This window comes from Piliocolobus tephrosceles, chromosome 17 (assembly GCF_002776525.5).
Source record: "Piliocolobus tephrosceles isolate RC106 chromosome 17, ASM277652v3, whole genome shotgun sequence".
Taxonomy (NCBI): Eukaryota; Metazoa; Chordata; class Mammalia; order Primates; family Cercopithecidae; genus Piliocolobus; species Piliocolobus tephrosceles.
The window spans coordinates 1,512,762-1,527,528 of record NC_045450.1 but is presented as its reverse complement, the minus strand read 5'-3'; the positions used below and the strand labels follow the sequence as shown (position 1 = coordinate 1,527,528).

At 52.8% G+C, this 14,767-nt stretch overlaps 1 protein-coding gene across 2 annotated transcripts in view; it reads right to left on the bottom strand.

Annotated features, from left to right (window-relative positions):
• Window positions 1-13,752, bottom strand: part of CLCN7 (chloride voltage-gated channel 7) — a 36,204-nt gene extending 22,452 nt beyond the window's left edge. Inside the window, exon 1 of one of the 2 annotated variants that reach the window (XM_023189126.2) lies at window positions 13,187-13,752. Coding sequence is in view for 1 of the 2 variants with exons in the window: in XM_023189125.1 (XP_023044893.1) it covers window positions 6,080-6,220 (141 nt within the window). In the remaining variant the exon portion in view is untranslated. Of the gene's footprint in view, window positions 1-6,079; window positions 7,389-13,186 lie in introns of those variants that run through there. The other variant, XM_023189125.1, reaches the window with a different exon arrangement.
• Window positions 13,753-14,767: the final 1,015 nt, after the last annotated feature.

Below are 14,767 nucleotides of genomic sequence, written 5' to 3'. Positions count from 1 at the left end.
AAAAAAAAAAAAAAAAAAAAAAACATTAGCGGGACATGGTGGGTGCACACCTGTGATCCCAGCTACTCAGGAGCCTGAGGCAGGAGAACTGGTTGAACCTGGGAGGTGGAGGCTGCAGTGAGCCGAGATCATGCCACTGTATTCCAGCCTGGGCAACAGAGTGAGACTCTGTCTCAAATAAATAAATACATAAAATAAAAGTCAAAATAATGTATAGACAAGGGGAACAACATCAAACTTTAAAACTCCTGTTTTTTTGTTTTTTGTTTTTGAGACGGAGTCTCGCTCTGTTGCCCAGGTTGGAGTGCAATGGCGCGATCTTGGCTCATCGCAAGCTCCACCTCCCAGGTTCATGCCATTCTCCTGTCTCAGCCTTCCAAGAAGCTGGGAGTATAGGCACCCGCCACTACGCCTGGCTAATTTTTTTTTGTATTTTTTACGGGAGACGGGGTTTCACTGTGTTAGCCAGGATGGTCTCTATCTCCTGACCTTGTGATCCGCCCGCCTCGGCCTCCCAAAGTGCTGGGATTACAGGCGGGAGCCACCGTGTCCGGCCAAAATTTAAAACTTCTACACATCAAAGAAAACAACAGAGCAAAAGGTAACCTATGAAATTAGAAAATATTTGCAAACTGATAAGGAATTAATATCTGATAAGGGATTAACATTCAGAATACATAAAAAAACTCAGGATCAGGTGAGGTGGCTCACTCCTATAATCCCAGCACTTTGGGAGGCCAAGGTGGGTGGATCACTTGAGGTCAGGAGTTCAAGACCAGCCTGGCCAACATGGTGAAACCCCATCTCTCCTAAAAATACAAAAATTAGCCAGGCGTGGTGGCAGGCACCTGTAATCCCAGCTACTCGGGAGGCTGAGGCAGGAGAACCACCTGAACCCAAGAGGCAGAGGTCGCGGTGAGCTGAGATCACACCACTGCACTCCAGCCTGGGCGACAAAGGGAGACTCCGTCAAAAAAACAAAGACAAACAAACCAAAAACCAAAAACAAACATAAAAAAGCAGTGTCTGAAAGTCCCATCTGTACAGCATGTTCACAGTGGCACCGTTCACAATGACCAAAAGGCGGAAGCACCCAGTGTCCGCAGATGGATGAGCGGATCAAGGAAAGGCAGCCTCACCCTGCGATGGAATAATTCAGCCATAAAGGGGAATGACGCACCGACCCGTGCTGCAGCACGACAGGCCAGAGGACATCACGCTCCGTGAAACAAGCCAGTCAGAGAAAGACAGCTCCTGCACCAGTCCACTAGCATGAGGTCCCTGGAGCCATGAGGTCCGCTGAGGCAGACAGCACCGTGGGGGCTGGGTGGCAGGAGGACGGGAGAGCGCTGAATGGGTGCAGTTTCAGTTCAGCAAGGGGTGGTTGCGTAACACTACGAGCATGCTCAACCCAACCGACCGCACTCACAGACGATTAAAACGGTCATTTAAAAAATACTGTTTAGAGACAAGGTCTTGCTATGTCGCCCAGGCGGTCTCAACCTTCTGGGCTCAAGTGATCTTTCCGCCTTGGCCTCTCAAGTAGCTGGTGTGAGAGGCGTGCACCACCATGCCTGGCTTAAAATGGTAAATTTATGGTGTGTGGTTTTTTTTTTACCATAATTAAAAAAAAAATTAAAGCAATATTAAAGACCATTTGCTGCTCTGCTCGGCCTGCGCTGCGTTCTAACATTCAGCAGGCCTCTGCCAGGACCAGGCTAGACACTAGGCACAGAGCATACAGCAGCTGCCCCGCGGGGGTGGGGGTTACAGTCAAAGGAAATGAGGTGACACACAAAGGCCACAGAGACCAAGGAGAGTACACGTGCTGTCCCCATGGCATTGAGGCAGAGACCTAAAGCAAGACAGACACAGAACAGCAATGCTGGAGGGCAGGGAGGGGCAGGGGACAGAAGGGAACCCTCCCAGGCAGGCAGAGGACTTCCTGGAGGCCGGGAAAGAACCGAGGGCGCTTCCTCAAGTAGAACAGAGCTCAAGGGGCCACTGGGGACGACCCCAGACCCTCCCCCACGGCCTCACTGAGCCCACAGCTCGCTCTCAGGCTGTGGCCTTTGGCTCCGGGTTCCCAGGCAGGACACACTCCCACACCAACCCAGACCCCTGCCCTGCCAGGGTCTCAGGTGGAGCGTCCCAACATGAGTTCCCAGTGATGTCCTGCAAATACCCACCTCCCCTCACCGCCCCCAACACCCAAGTGTTCCTGGCTCCAGCTGCTTTCCCTCTCTCAGTTCCCAAGGAGTTCTGCTTCCTGCCGCCCACACACCGCCAGGGCTTGCTGACCTCACCCTCGCCCTGTCCCAGCACCACCAGATGAGCAGTGACCGGCTCGGTCTATTCACCACTACGCCACACAAAGCAAGACAGGCCTGAGAACAGGAACAGCAACCCACAGGCAGCTCTGAAGGGCCTGGGCTTTCCGCTGGTGCCCAGCCTCCAACAAGCCACTCCGCAGTCTGCCCTGCCCAAGGCAGCCACCTCATAGTGTTTGGCCAGCTGTGCCCACACTGAGGTGGCAATGACGCCACCAACCAACCTGAAAATCCTGCAACACACCCCAAAGAGCCTGGAGGCCGCTAGGGCCAGTTCTCACGTTCACTGGAACAGTCCTGTCAGCAGGTGATGGCCTGGGCTGATATTTTAGCTCAGAACAGCCCTGGAGGCCTCGAACCCAAGGGCAGCTTACAGAACCCCAACTGCGGCCACACGGGGGGTGCCTGAGCCTATGAACTGTGCGCACCAGTCAGAGCAGACCCGCCCCCAGAAAAACAGCACCAAGAAACCCAGTAGCTGCTCAGGAAGTCCGGCAGGAAAGTCACATCCAACACGAATCCCTCGTGCCGCTGGTTTTGACACGACTGGGCACAGCTCACGTTTCTTCACAGCGTGGTTTGTGACAGGCGCCGTGCTCAGCGCTGTGCACGTGTTAACTTTTTCGCTGATGGGAAAACTGGGCAGAGGGAGGCTACAGGCCTTGCAGGAGACCCTCGACGCGTCCAGTGCTAAGCGCACAAAGGCCTCCGAGGACGCCTGGCCTAAGAGGTGGCGCCTCAGCCTCTAGACTCCACCTCTCCAGTCTGTCTGCTGCAGGGAAAGGCTGGGGATCCTTCAGGCATGGGGTTCTAGCTTTCCACGGGCTCCCCGAGAGAGATGAGCCAAATTCAAAGCCTGCTCATGTGCGCAGCAGGGCTGACCTCCACGCTCCACAGCGCATCCCAAACACACACTCCCTCTGTCCTTCCCCAACCGTCTGTCTGCCTGAGGATCTTGTGCTCTTCAAGTCCGAGCCTTGTGACTGTTCCTGCCCCAGGGGCCTTGCAGACCATCCGCACAGGGCACTGGGCCTCTCTGGCAGGAAGGAAGCAGCTTGATGCGCCTGTGTCCCAGGCAGCCACGGAGCAAGTGCACAATAAACTATTCTTTTTAACTGCTTATAAGCAGGGGATCCACTGTTATTAAATGCAAAGAAATAAATAAGCTTACGAGGACTTTTAACGGAATACTTTTTTTTTTGAGACGGAGTTTCGCTCTTGTTGCCCCGGCTGAAGTGCAATGGCCCAGTCTTGGCTCACTGCAACCTCTGCCTCCCGGGTTCAAGCAATTCTCCTGTCTCAGCCTCCCAAGTAGCTAGGATTACAGGCGCTTGCCATCACACTCAGCTAATTTTTGTATTTTTAGTAGAGATGGGGTTTCACCATGTTGTCCAGGCTGGTCTAGAACTCCTGACCTCAGGCGATCCGCCCGCCTCGGCCTCCCAAAGCGCTGGGATTACAGGCGTGAGCCACCGCGCCCGGCCAGGAAAACTTTCTAAGGTTAAGAGATCAACAGACTATTTCCCAAAAAATTAACTCTTCTATTTGCAAAAACAAACAGGAAACCCCAAGCACATTCAGTCTCAAGAGAAACTCAAATTCAACCTCCATCAAGGCTCCTACTCTTTACCTGTCAGCCCTTAAAGTTGGTTTATTCCTTCTACCTTGTGAACTTCAGATTTAATTTAAAAAAGTTTTTTTTTAAAATTTTTTGAGATAGGTTATCAAACTCTAGCCTGGGCAAAAGAGTGAGAACCTGTCTCAAAAAAATAGCAGCTCACTGCAGCTTCAACCTCCTGGGCTCACGTGACTCTTCCGCCTCAGGCTCCTGAGTGAGTAGCTGGGACTGTAGATGTATATCACCATACCTGGCTAATTTTGGTTTTTTTTTAGAGACAGGGTTTCACTATTTGGCCCAGGCTGGTCTTGAACTTCTAGGCTCAAGTGATCCTCCCCTACCTTGGCCTCCCAAAGCGCTAGGGTTACAGGAATGAACCATCACTCTTGGCCTTAGCTTCTTTTAAAACAGAAACACACACACACACACAGGCACACACACAAGTAACAACCACCCAGGGCTCCACCACTTCAAATGAACCCCTTCAGATCACTTTTCATGCAAACTATAGCACGGAGAGCAGGAGAGCCCACTTCAAAGGGAGCTGAGCTGCTGCTTCTTATCAGCAAAAGGCAGACTTCGACCTTCTTTGTCTGGTGCATTTCTAAGGAATTGGGAAAATCTAAATGTAGGTTCTATGGAAACAACCTGATTTTCGCGTCCTTCCTAATCTTTTTTTTTTTTTTTTTTTTTTTTTTTGGGAAGGAGTCTCGCTCTGTCACCCAGGCTGGAGAACAGCGGCAGGATCTCGGCTCACTGCAAGCTCCCTCCTCCAGGTTTACGCCATTCTCTCGCCTCAGCCTCCTGAGTAGCTGGGACTACAGGCGCCTGCCACCACGCCCGGCTAATTTTTTGTATTTTTAGTAGAGACGGGCTTTCACCATGTTAGCCAGGATGGTCTCGATCTCCTGACCTCGTAATCCGCCTGCCTCGGCCTCCCAAAGTGCTGGGATTACAGGCGTGAGCCAACGCGCCCGGCCATCCTTCCTAATCTTTAAGCACAAGACAAATATTTAAAGGACTAGACAGGAGAAAATGTAAATAACTGCAAAGCAGATTAAGACTGATCAACAAAACGGTTAACTCAATACAATACGGCCAGGCGCACTGGCTCACGCCGGTAACATCAGCACTTTGGGAGGCCAAGGTCGGGGGATCACCTGAGGTCGGCGGATCGAGGCCAGCCTGACCAACATGGAGAAACCCTGTATCTACTGAAAATATAAAACTTGCAGGGCGTGGTGGCACACGCCTGTAATTCTCGCTATTCGGGAGGCTGAGGCAGGAGAGTCACTTAAACCCAGGAGGTAGGGGTTGCGGTGAACCGAGATCGCACCATTGCACTCCGGCCTGGGCAACAAGAGCGAAACTCGGTCTCAAAAAAAAAAAATAAATAAGAAAAGAAAAAAAATTAAGACAATACAGAGACAGGGAAACAAACGTAACCGAAACGGTTCTCCAGACCTTAACCCTGCTGAGACGCAAGCGGCAGGGTGACATGCGGAACGCATTCCAATCTCTGACTTGCTGCTATTGTGTGTGTCTGCACATTCCAAATTCAACTCGGTGCTAAGGGAGACAGTACAGATGCTCCTCACTCCCAAGATCACCGGAAAGTCGGGGCTGATCCCCACACAGAAAGATGGCAGATAAAGGCGCTCAGTCATTCTCACTTGAAAGAGAACCGGCTGCAATCTTAACCGTTCCCATCTCCCGGGGGTTCAAAACGCAAGAAAATAAAATTAGTTGATCGTGCAGTATGACAATTTAAAAAAATCACCCGCCATTTGCACCCCCTTAGGGCCACTCTGGGGGACGCCGGAGGGAACGAACGTGCACCACGGCTGCCCGTCGCCCCTCAGCGCCCCACATTCAGCGGGGTCCGGCGAGCTCCGCCTGCTCCCCCGGCCCTCCCGGCCACCGCGCCCGGCGCTGCCTCCGAAGACTCCAGACCCCAGGCGCCCCCGCCAGCCCGGCCCCGCCGAGGAGCCCCGGGCCGCGTTCCCGAGTCCACCGCGCCTCTGCCGCCTCCAGGACCGCGACACGCGGCGCCGCCAGAAGGCTCACGGGGGCGCGGGCTGCGGGGCGCACGGGGGCTCAGTTTCCCCGCCTGCACCCTGCCCGGCCTCACCTGGCGCGCGGCCCCGGGCCCAGCCCCGTTCAGCAGCGGCGTCCCCCCGCCGGGCCGCGCCGTCCTCCGCAGCAGCGGCGCCGCCTCCTCGTCGTCCCGGTCCCGGCCGGACCACGACACCTTCTTAGAGACGTTGGCCATGGCCAGCCGCGGACCGACACCGGCCGGGAAGCGCCGGCCGTCCCCGTGTTTGTTCTCGTGACCCGCGCCGGCGGCCACGTGACAGGCGATGGCAGCCACGTGACACACGACTGGACCACGTGACGAGCGACGGCAACCGCCGAGGCCCGGGCGCGCGGGGGCTGCTGGGAACCGCACTCCCGGCGGGTCGTGGCGCCGCCCGCGCGAGAGAATTGCAGTGACCCCGAGGGTGGCGTTCTGTCCACGGGACTGCAAAGCCAGCCCCGTTGGGCTGAGCGCCGAGTGCTTGGGAGGCGAATGGCCACCCCGGGACTCAGGGCCCGGGAATCGGGGCGAGGGAGGCGCCCGGGGGCCGAGGGCAGGAGCCAGCTGGAGGGGGAGCCCCAGCCCCGGTCGCCCGCGCCGATGGTGACGGAGCCGCGGTGGGGAGGGGAGGAGGGAGGCAGGGGCGAGGGCAGGCCCTTGCTTGCCCTAGGTGGTCGCTGAAGATGTGAAGGATGAAATTAGAAGTCCCCCAGTGTGCATCCGCCCTTGCTGGAGGGACTCGGGCGAGGATCAGAGTGGAGGCCTCCTGCAGGCAGCCCCAGAGGGTCCTCCCGCCTAATGAGAAAACAGAAGGCGAGTGGTCTCTGACGATCAGACCCCAGAGACAGTACCGGAGGGTCGCCTCTGGAAACTGCCGGCTACTGCGTAGATAGCTGGGAATTAGCCAAATAACGCTGCCCGGACCCTGTACCCGCACCAGTACACGGCCCATCACTAATCAGTGGTATTTCTATAAACCAAAGAGAATTCTTGACGACTTTACATCAGCCCACACCCTGTCCCCACCTTTTGGATCATTTATTTATTTATTTTCAGACAGGGCCTCGCTCTGTCGCCCAGGCTAGAGTGTGGTGGTGCGGTCACAGCTCAATGCAGCCTTGACCTCCTGGACTCAAGCCATCCTCCTGCTTCAGCGTCCGGAGTGACAGGGACCACAGACCTGCACCACCGCACCCGGCTAATTTTTGTTGTGGAGCTCACAGTGTGTTGCCCAGGCTGTTCTCAAACTTCTGACCTCAAATGATGCTTTCACCTTAGCTTCTAGAGTAGTTAAACTCTTTAAATTATATTTTGTGCCTCATCCTCTTCCTTTTAAAAGGTTGATATTATTTTTATTTTTTATTTTTTGAGACACGGTCTCACTTTGTCACCCAGGCTGAAGTACAATGACGAGATCATAGCTCACTGTAGCCTTGACCTCTTGGGTTCAAGGGATCCTTCCTGCCTCAGCCTCCTGAGTAGCTAGGACTATATGTATGAGCCACCATGCCCAGCCAAGGTCGGCATTTCTTTTCTTTTTTTTTTTTTTATGAGACAAGAGTTTGACTCGTCACCCAGGCTGCAGTGCAATGGTGCTGTCTTGGATCACTACAGTGTCCACCCCTGAGATCAAATGATTCTTCTGCCTCAGCCTCCTGAGTAGCTGAGATTACAGGCACCTGCCACCATGCCTGGCTAATTTTTGTATTTTTAATAGAGACGGGATTTTGCCACGTTGTCCAGGCATGTCTTGAACTCCTGACCTCAGGCGATCTACCCACGTTGGCCTCCCAAAGTGCTGGGATTACAGGAGTGAGCCACCGTGCCTGACCCAGGGTCAGCATTTCTTTTTTTTTTTTTTTTTTGAGACGGAGCCTCGCTCTCGCTCTGTCACCCAGGCTGGAGTGCGGTGGCCGGATCTCAGCTCACTGCAAGCTCCGCCTCCCAGGTTCACGCCATTCTCCTGCCTCAGCCTCCCGAGTAGCTGGGACTACAGGCGCCCGCCACCACGCCCGGTTAATTTTTTGTATTTTTAGTAGAGACGGGGTTTCATCGTGTCAGCCAGGATGGTGTCGATCTCCTGACCTCGTGATCCGCCCGTCTCGGCCTCCCAAAGTGCTGGGATTACAGGCATAAGCCACCGCGCCCGGCCAAGGGTCAGCATTTCTTAATGGTGAGGGGAAAAAAGAAACCTCGCAGGCGCCACCTGAACCACACAGTCCATTTCAGCATTGCTGGTGATGGGATGAGGTGGCGTGTGCCTCCTGATGTGATGCACCAGGAAGGACACGACGCCCCTGCCATAGCCTTCCTGCAAAACATGCTCACGCTGAGTCCACTCATAAAGAGGAAACACCAGATAATCCCGAGTTGAGGGGCAGCCGGCCGAACATCTCGGCAGTCTTCTTCCACAGTGTCAGTGTTGTGAAAGAGACAGAGGCTGAGGAGACAACCTAAAGGCCCCACGTGGGTCTGGCGTGATGGAGACAATGGGCAAAGATTGGACATACACTGTGCGAGCTAACAGTGTTGGAGCAATCGTAAGTCTCCCACGCGTGATGATTATGTTGCGGTTATGTCAGGAAGCTCCTCGGTCTTAGGAGATACATACTGAAATGCCTGGGAGCTTGTGTTGTGGTGTGATGTCTGCAACATACTCTCGGACAATTCAAAATCTGGCAGTAATCATAATGAGTAGCAGTCTTCAGAGAGGGAGGGAAAATGGCAATGTTAACACCTGGCCTTTGGCTCTCTGCACCACCATGCAGCAGGCAAGAACAAGCGCCTTAGAGAAGTGGCAGGAAGGGAGCCAAGAAGGAAGGTTGGTCCGTTCTCTGAGAGAGGTTGGCATGAGGCGAAAGTGCCAGCTATGTTTGGCATAAGGAGTATGGAAAACACCAGGCACAGGGATACTAGGAACCAAAACTGCACCTGATGACCTCAAGGGCCATGTGTTTGAGGTGAGTCCTGCCGATCTGCAGAATGATGAAGTTGCATTTGGAAAATTCAAGCTAATTACTGAGGATGTTCAGTGCAAAAACAGCCTGACCAGCTTTCATGGAAAAAAAAAAAAAGACCATGACTGAAGCTCATGTGATTGTCAGAACTACAGATGGTCACTTGCCTCATCTGTTCTGTGCTGGTTTTACTAAAACAGTGCAGCAAGCAGATTGGGACGACCTCTCACAGGCAACCCCAGCAGGTCCATCAAATCCAGAAAAGATGGTGGAAATCATGGCCCAAGAGGTGCAGATCAATTACTCGAAAGAATTGGCCCATGAATTGATGCCAGACAGCACTGGGAGAGACACAGAGAAGGTTCCCCAGTCTCTCCAGGTATCCTCTCCAGGATGCCTTCCTTGGAAAAGTAAAAATGCTGGAGAAGCCCAGGCTTGCACTGGGAAAACTCAAGCTTTGTGGTGAAGGTCGCTGTCCCGGAAAAGCGACAGAATGAGGCCAGTGCTAAACGTGAATGAGCTGATGGAAATAAGCCCCCAGCCCAGCAACCTGTTTAAAATTCAGACTTTGGGCCGGGTGCGGTGGCTCACACCTGTCATCCCAGCACTGCAGGAGGCCGAGGCAGGTGGATCACGAGGTCAGGAGATGGAGACCATGCTGGCTAATACGGTGACACCCCGTCTCCACTAAAAATACAAAAAATTAGCCAGGTGAGGTGGCGGCGCCTATAGTCCCAGCTACTTGGGAGGCTGAGGCAGGAGAATGGCGTGAACCCAGGAGGCGGAGCTTGCAGTGAGCTGAGATCGCACCACTGCACTCAGCCTGGGAGACAGAGTGAGAGTCTCAAAAAAAAAAAAAAAAAAAAAAAATTCAGACTTTGAGTATTGATAACTAAACTAACATTTGACTCAGCAATTTCCTTACTGGGTATATGCCCAAAGGAATATATATTATTCTATCATTAAAACACATGCAGGCTGGGCGCAGTGGCTCACGCCTGTAATCCCAACACTTTGGGAGGCTGAGGCAGGTAGATCACTTGAGGTCAGGAGTTCAAGACCAGCCTGACCAACATTAGTGAAACCCCATCTCTACTAAAAATACAAAAATTAGCCAGGTGTGGTGGCAGGCCCCTATAATCTGAGCTACTTGGGAGGCTAAGGCAGGAGAATCGCTTGAATCCAGGAGGTGGAGGTTGCAGTGAGTTGAGATTGCACCACCTCACTCCAGCCTGGGTGACAGAGTGAGACTCTCTCAGAAAAAAAGCAAAACCAAAATACACGCACGCATATGTTCATTGCAGCACTATTCACCATAGCAAAGACAAGGAACCAACCTAAGTGCCCATCACTGGTGGACTGCATAAAGAAAATGTGATACATATATACCATGGAATACTATGCAGCCGTAAAAAAGAGTAAGATCATGTCCTTTGCAGGAACATGGATAGAGCTGGAGGCCATTATCCTTAGTAAACTGACCCACGAACAGAAAAGCAAACAGCGCATGTTCTCACATAAATTGGAGCTAAATGATGAGAACACATGGACACAAAGAGGGAAAACACTGAGGCTTATTGGAGGGTAGAGGGCGAGAGGAGGGAGACGAGCAGAAAAATAACAAAATAACAAAATATTGGGCCGGGTGTGGTGGCTCACACCTGTAATCCCAGCACTTTGGGAGGCCGAAGTGGGTGGATTACCCGAGGTCAGGAGTTTAGGACTAGCCTGGCCAACATGGTGAAACCCTGTCTCTACTAAAAATACAAAAATTAGCTGGGAGTGGTGGCGGGCGCCTGTAATCCCAGTTACTTGGCAGACTGAGGCACGAGAATCTCTTCAGCCCAGGAGGTAGAGGTTGCAGTGAGCAGAGATGGTGCCACTGCACTCCAGCCTGGGCAACAGAGTGAGACTCCATCTCAAAAACAAAACAGAACAAAATAACTATGAGGTACCAAGCTTAGTACTCGAGTGAGGAAATTATGTATACAACAAACTCCCATGACATGAGTTTACCGATATAAAAAACCTGCACATGTACCCCTGAACCTAAAATAAAAGTTTAAAAATAATCAACAAAGCTAACACTTGAAGAGTCTAGAATAAATATATGTGATGTGCAATGTATTTATCTGCAACTTTTTTTAGGCTTGAAATTTTTCCAAATTGCAAGAGTTTAAAAGTTCCTTAGAGGCCAGGCGTGGTGGCTCACGCCTGTAATCCCAGCACTTTGGGAGGCCGAGGTGGGCGGATCACAAGGTCAGGAAATCAACACCATCCTGGCTAACACGGTGAAACCCCATCTCTACTAAAAATATAAAAATTACCTGGGCGGGTGTCGGGCGCCTGTAGTCCCAGCTACTCAGGAGGCTGAGGCAGAGCTTGCAATGAGCCAAGATCACACCACAGCACTCCAGCCTGGGCGACAGAGCGAGACTCTGTCTCTTAATAAAAAAATACAAAAATAAAAGTTCCCTAGAGCCTCTAAAGCTGAGAAGATAATGGAACCCTCCCTCCCTGATATCAAAATAAAACCAAAACTAAAACCCAAAATAAGAGGAAGGAAATCTAACAGGGTTTTGAATTCCCCAGTGATTACACTACAATACTTTTTCTGAAATACCATGAACAACATTCTTTGAAAAAAGTTGTTTTTCTCATGGGTGTGCCCTGGCTTTGTGCTTGTTTTGTTTTGTTTTGTTGTTGAGACGGAGTCTTGCTTTGTTGGCCGGGGCTGGAGTGTAGTGACGCGATCTCAGCTCAATGCAACTCTGCCTCCTGGGTTCAAGCAATTCTCCTGCCTCAGCCTCCCGGGTAGCTGGGATTACAGGTGTGCATCACCACACCTGGCTAATTTTTTTGTATTTTCAGTACAGACAGGATTTTACCATGTTGGCCAGGCTGGTTTTGAACTCTTGACCTCAAGTGATCCACCCGCCTCAGCCTCCCACACTGCTGGGAGTATAGGTATGAGCCACCATGCCTGGCTGGCTTTGCCCTTTTGAGGGACAAAAGCATTGCACCCCCAAGTCATACAGGAGGGTGTTAAAGATGAGAATGAAGCTGACTTTTCCAAGGCTCCCCACGAGCAGCAGGAGTTGAACCTGGGTTAGTTTGATTTCAAAACTCTTGCTCTCAAATGCTTTGAATCAAGGGCTGACAGCAAGCTCCCCGGGGGGTTCAGAGGTGGGACAGGTCCCCTCCCCAGGCTCCTCAGAGGTCAGGCACCATGTCACCTGACACAGTAGGAGTGCAGCACATTGTTGACTGAATTGAATGGGTGGACTTGGGGCTTGTGGGTTGAGGAGGGTTTGGATGAAGATACCCAGGTGGGCAGAGAGCTGAGCAGAGTGCTGGAGTGGGGCGTGGTGGGGCTGTATGCAGAACCCACAAGAACAGAGTTTGGGAAGAAGGGGTCATGCTGGGGAGGGGGAGCCGGGACCCAAAGGCCATCCTTCTCAGCCCGGGGAGCTGGGTGTGTCCTTTTCTGGGACAAGTGGCTGTTTCAGAAGAGGAATGGGCTGGGGGGAGGGGCTCCTTGTCAGGAACTGACTTCCCCAGCAACACGAGGGCCCCTGTGGGTTTTTTGCCTGTGTTTTGTGTGGTTTGTCCTCCTCACCCAGAAACGTAACAGACTTGGTGAAAGGTAGGATTCGGTGGCCGTGGAGGTGGGTGTGGTTCACACCTCAAAATGCACGGGTGTGATTCTGCTGAGGAAGCAAAAAATACAATGAGAAAGGAAAAAAAAAAAAAACGAGCAGGTGGCTTTGTTCTGCTCCCAGCAGGGTTGGCGAGCCACGTGAGATGGATGCCCAGACAGTCCTGCTCCAAACCCTAGACAGGCCCCCAATCCCCACAGTCCCCAAGCTGCCCCCATAGCCCCCAAGTCCAAGCCCTCGCTCTGCTGTTCTCCCACCTGGAGTGAGCTGAGCATCCTGAATGCCCACCTCTGCCGAGTCCCTGAGGCTTAGATTCTGTGGCCACGCAGCTGAATACCACTGTGGCCCGGGTGACATCTTGGTCACCCAGGGCTCTGGAAGCACCTGCAAGCTGGGGAGGGGCTGGGACTCCAGGGCCTGGAAGCTTCCCTCCCGCCCCACCTGTGCACCCATCTGGGGGCCACTAGAGCCTTTGTCTCAAAGCCCTGCCCCAGTTCACTTTCTTAGGACCCTGGGCAAGACAACATCGCCGTCACAAGAAATACCTGTGACCCAAAACGACGTCCTATGGTTCCGTCCTCAAAGACACAGTGGGGTGGAGCAAGGGCGTTCCAGAAAGCGTCTGAGGAGGCTGGGGAAGGAAAGAGGTCTGGGAAGGAGCTGCCGTCCGTGGAGTCAGACACCGTCGTGCAGAAGCAGAACCCAGCGAGTGACTCAGGGAGCGTCACGCCAGTGTCCGCGGGGCTTTCCAGCTCTAAAATCCCATCTCGGACCTTGACTCACGCACAGGTGGCGCTGGGGGAGGCGGGCTGGGCTGATCTTGACCTGAAAGCCCAGAATCGCTGGGGTCCACAGGCTGCTCTGCAGAGACGTTGCTAGGGGACTCCAGGGACGGACTTAGGGCACCTTCCCCATGGGGCCAGCTGGGCAGGGCCCAGGCGTCTGCAGAGCTGAAACCCCCTACGCACAGGGCGGAGGGCTCGGGCCCCTTCTGGGTCTGCTGTTGAAGGATGTGGGATCTCTCATCCGTCTCCTCACTTTTCAGATAGGAAGAGGGAGAACGGGAGGGATTGGCGAATCCTGAGAACCAGGCCTGTTTGCTTGGTCCGCGGTTTTGGGCCCCTCCCCTGCCCCCGCCCCACACCACGCCCCGCTTTCTCCTGTCTGCACCAGCTGACTTTCTGATTCTTGGAGATCTTGTGTTTGGGCCTTTTCTGGGAATCTCCAATGTCACGAAGTCAATTTACATCAGACTGAAACCTAAATACAAGTCTGTTCTAATGGTAAATGCAGGTTTTGTTTTTTACCCTGCCATGATTTGGAATTCAAAAAAATATGTATCAAAAGGAGAGGATGGGTGCGGTGGCTCATGCCTGTAATCCCAGCACTCTGGGAGGCTGAAGTGGGCAGACCACCTGAGGTCTGGAGTTCAAGACCAGCCTGCCCAACATGGTGAAACCTGGCTTCTACTAAAAATACAAAAAAAAATTAGCTGGGCACGGTGGTGGCGGCACCTGTGATCCCAGCTATTCGGGAGGGTGAGGCAGGAGAATTGCTTGGACCCGGGAGGCGGAGGTTGCAGTGAGCCGAGATTGCGCCACTGCACTCCAGCCTGGGTGACAGAGTGAGACTCTTGTCTCAAAAAAAAAAAAAAAAAAAAAGACAAAACCAAGTGTGGACAAGGATATGGAGAAACAGGAGCCTTCATAGATTGCTGGTGGGAATGAAAAATGATGTAGCAACTTTGGAAAACAGTTGGGCAGTTTCTCTGAAAGCCTAGAAATGGGCCGGGCTTGGGGGCTCACACCTGGAATCCCAGCACTTTGGGAGGCCGAGGCAGGCAGATCACCTGAGGTCAGCAGTTCAAGACCAGCCTGGCCAACATGGTGAAACCCCATCTCTACTAAAAATACAAAAATTAGCAGGGTGTGGTGGCGCACACCTGTAATCCCAGCTACTTGGGAGGCTGAGGCAGGAGAATCGCTTGAAGCTGGGAAGCGGAGGTTGCAGTGAGCTGAGATCACACCATTAACCCCAGCCTGGGTGACAAGAGTGAAACTCTGTCTTAAAAAAAAAAAAAAAAAAGAAGTCTAGACATGAACTTACCATACGACCAGTAATTCTGC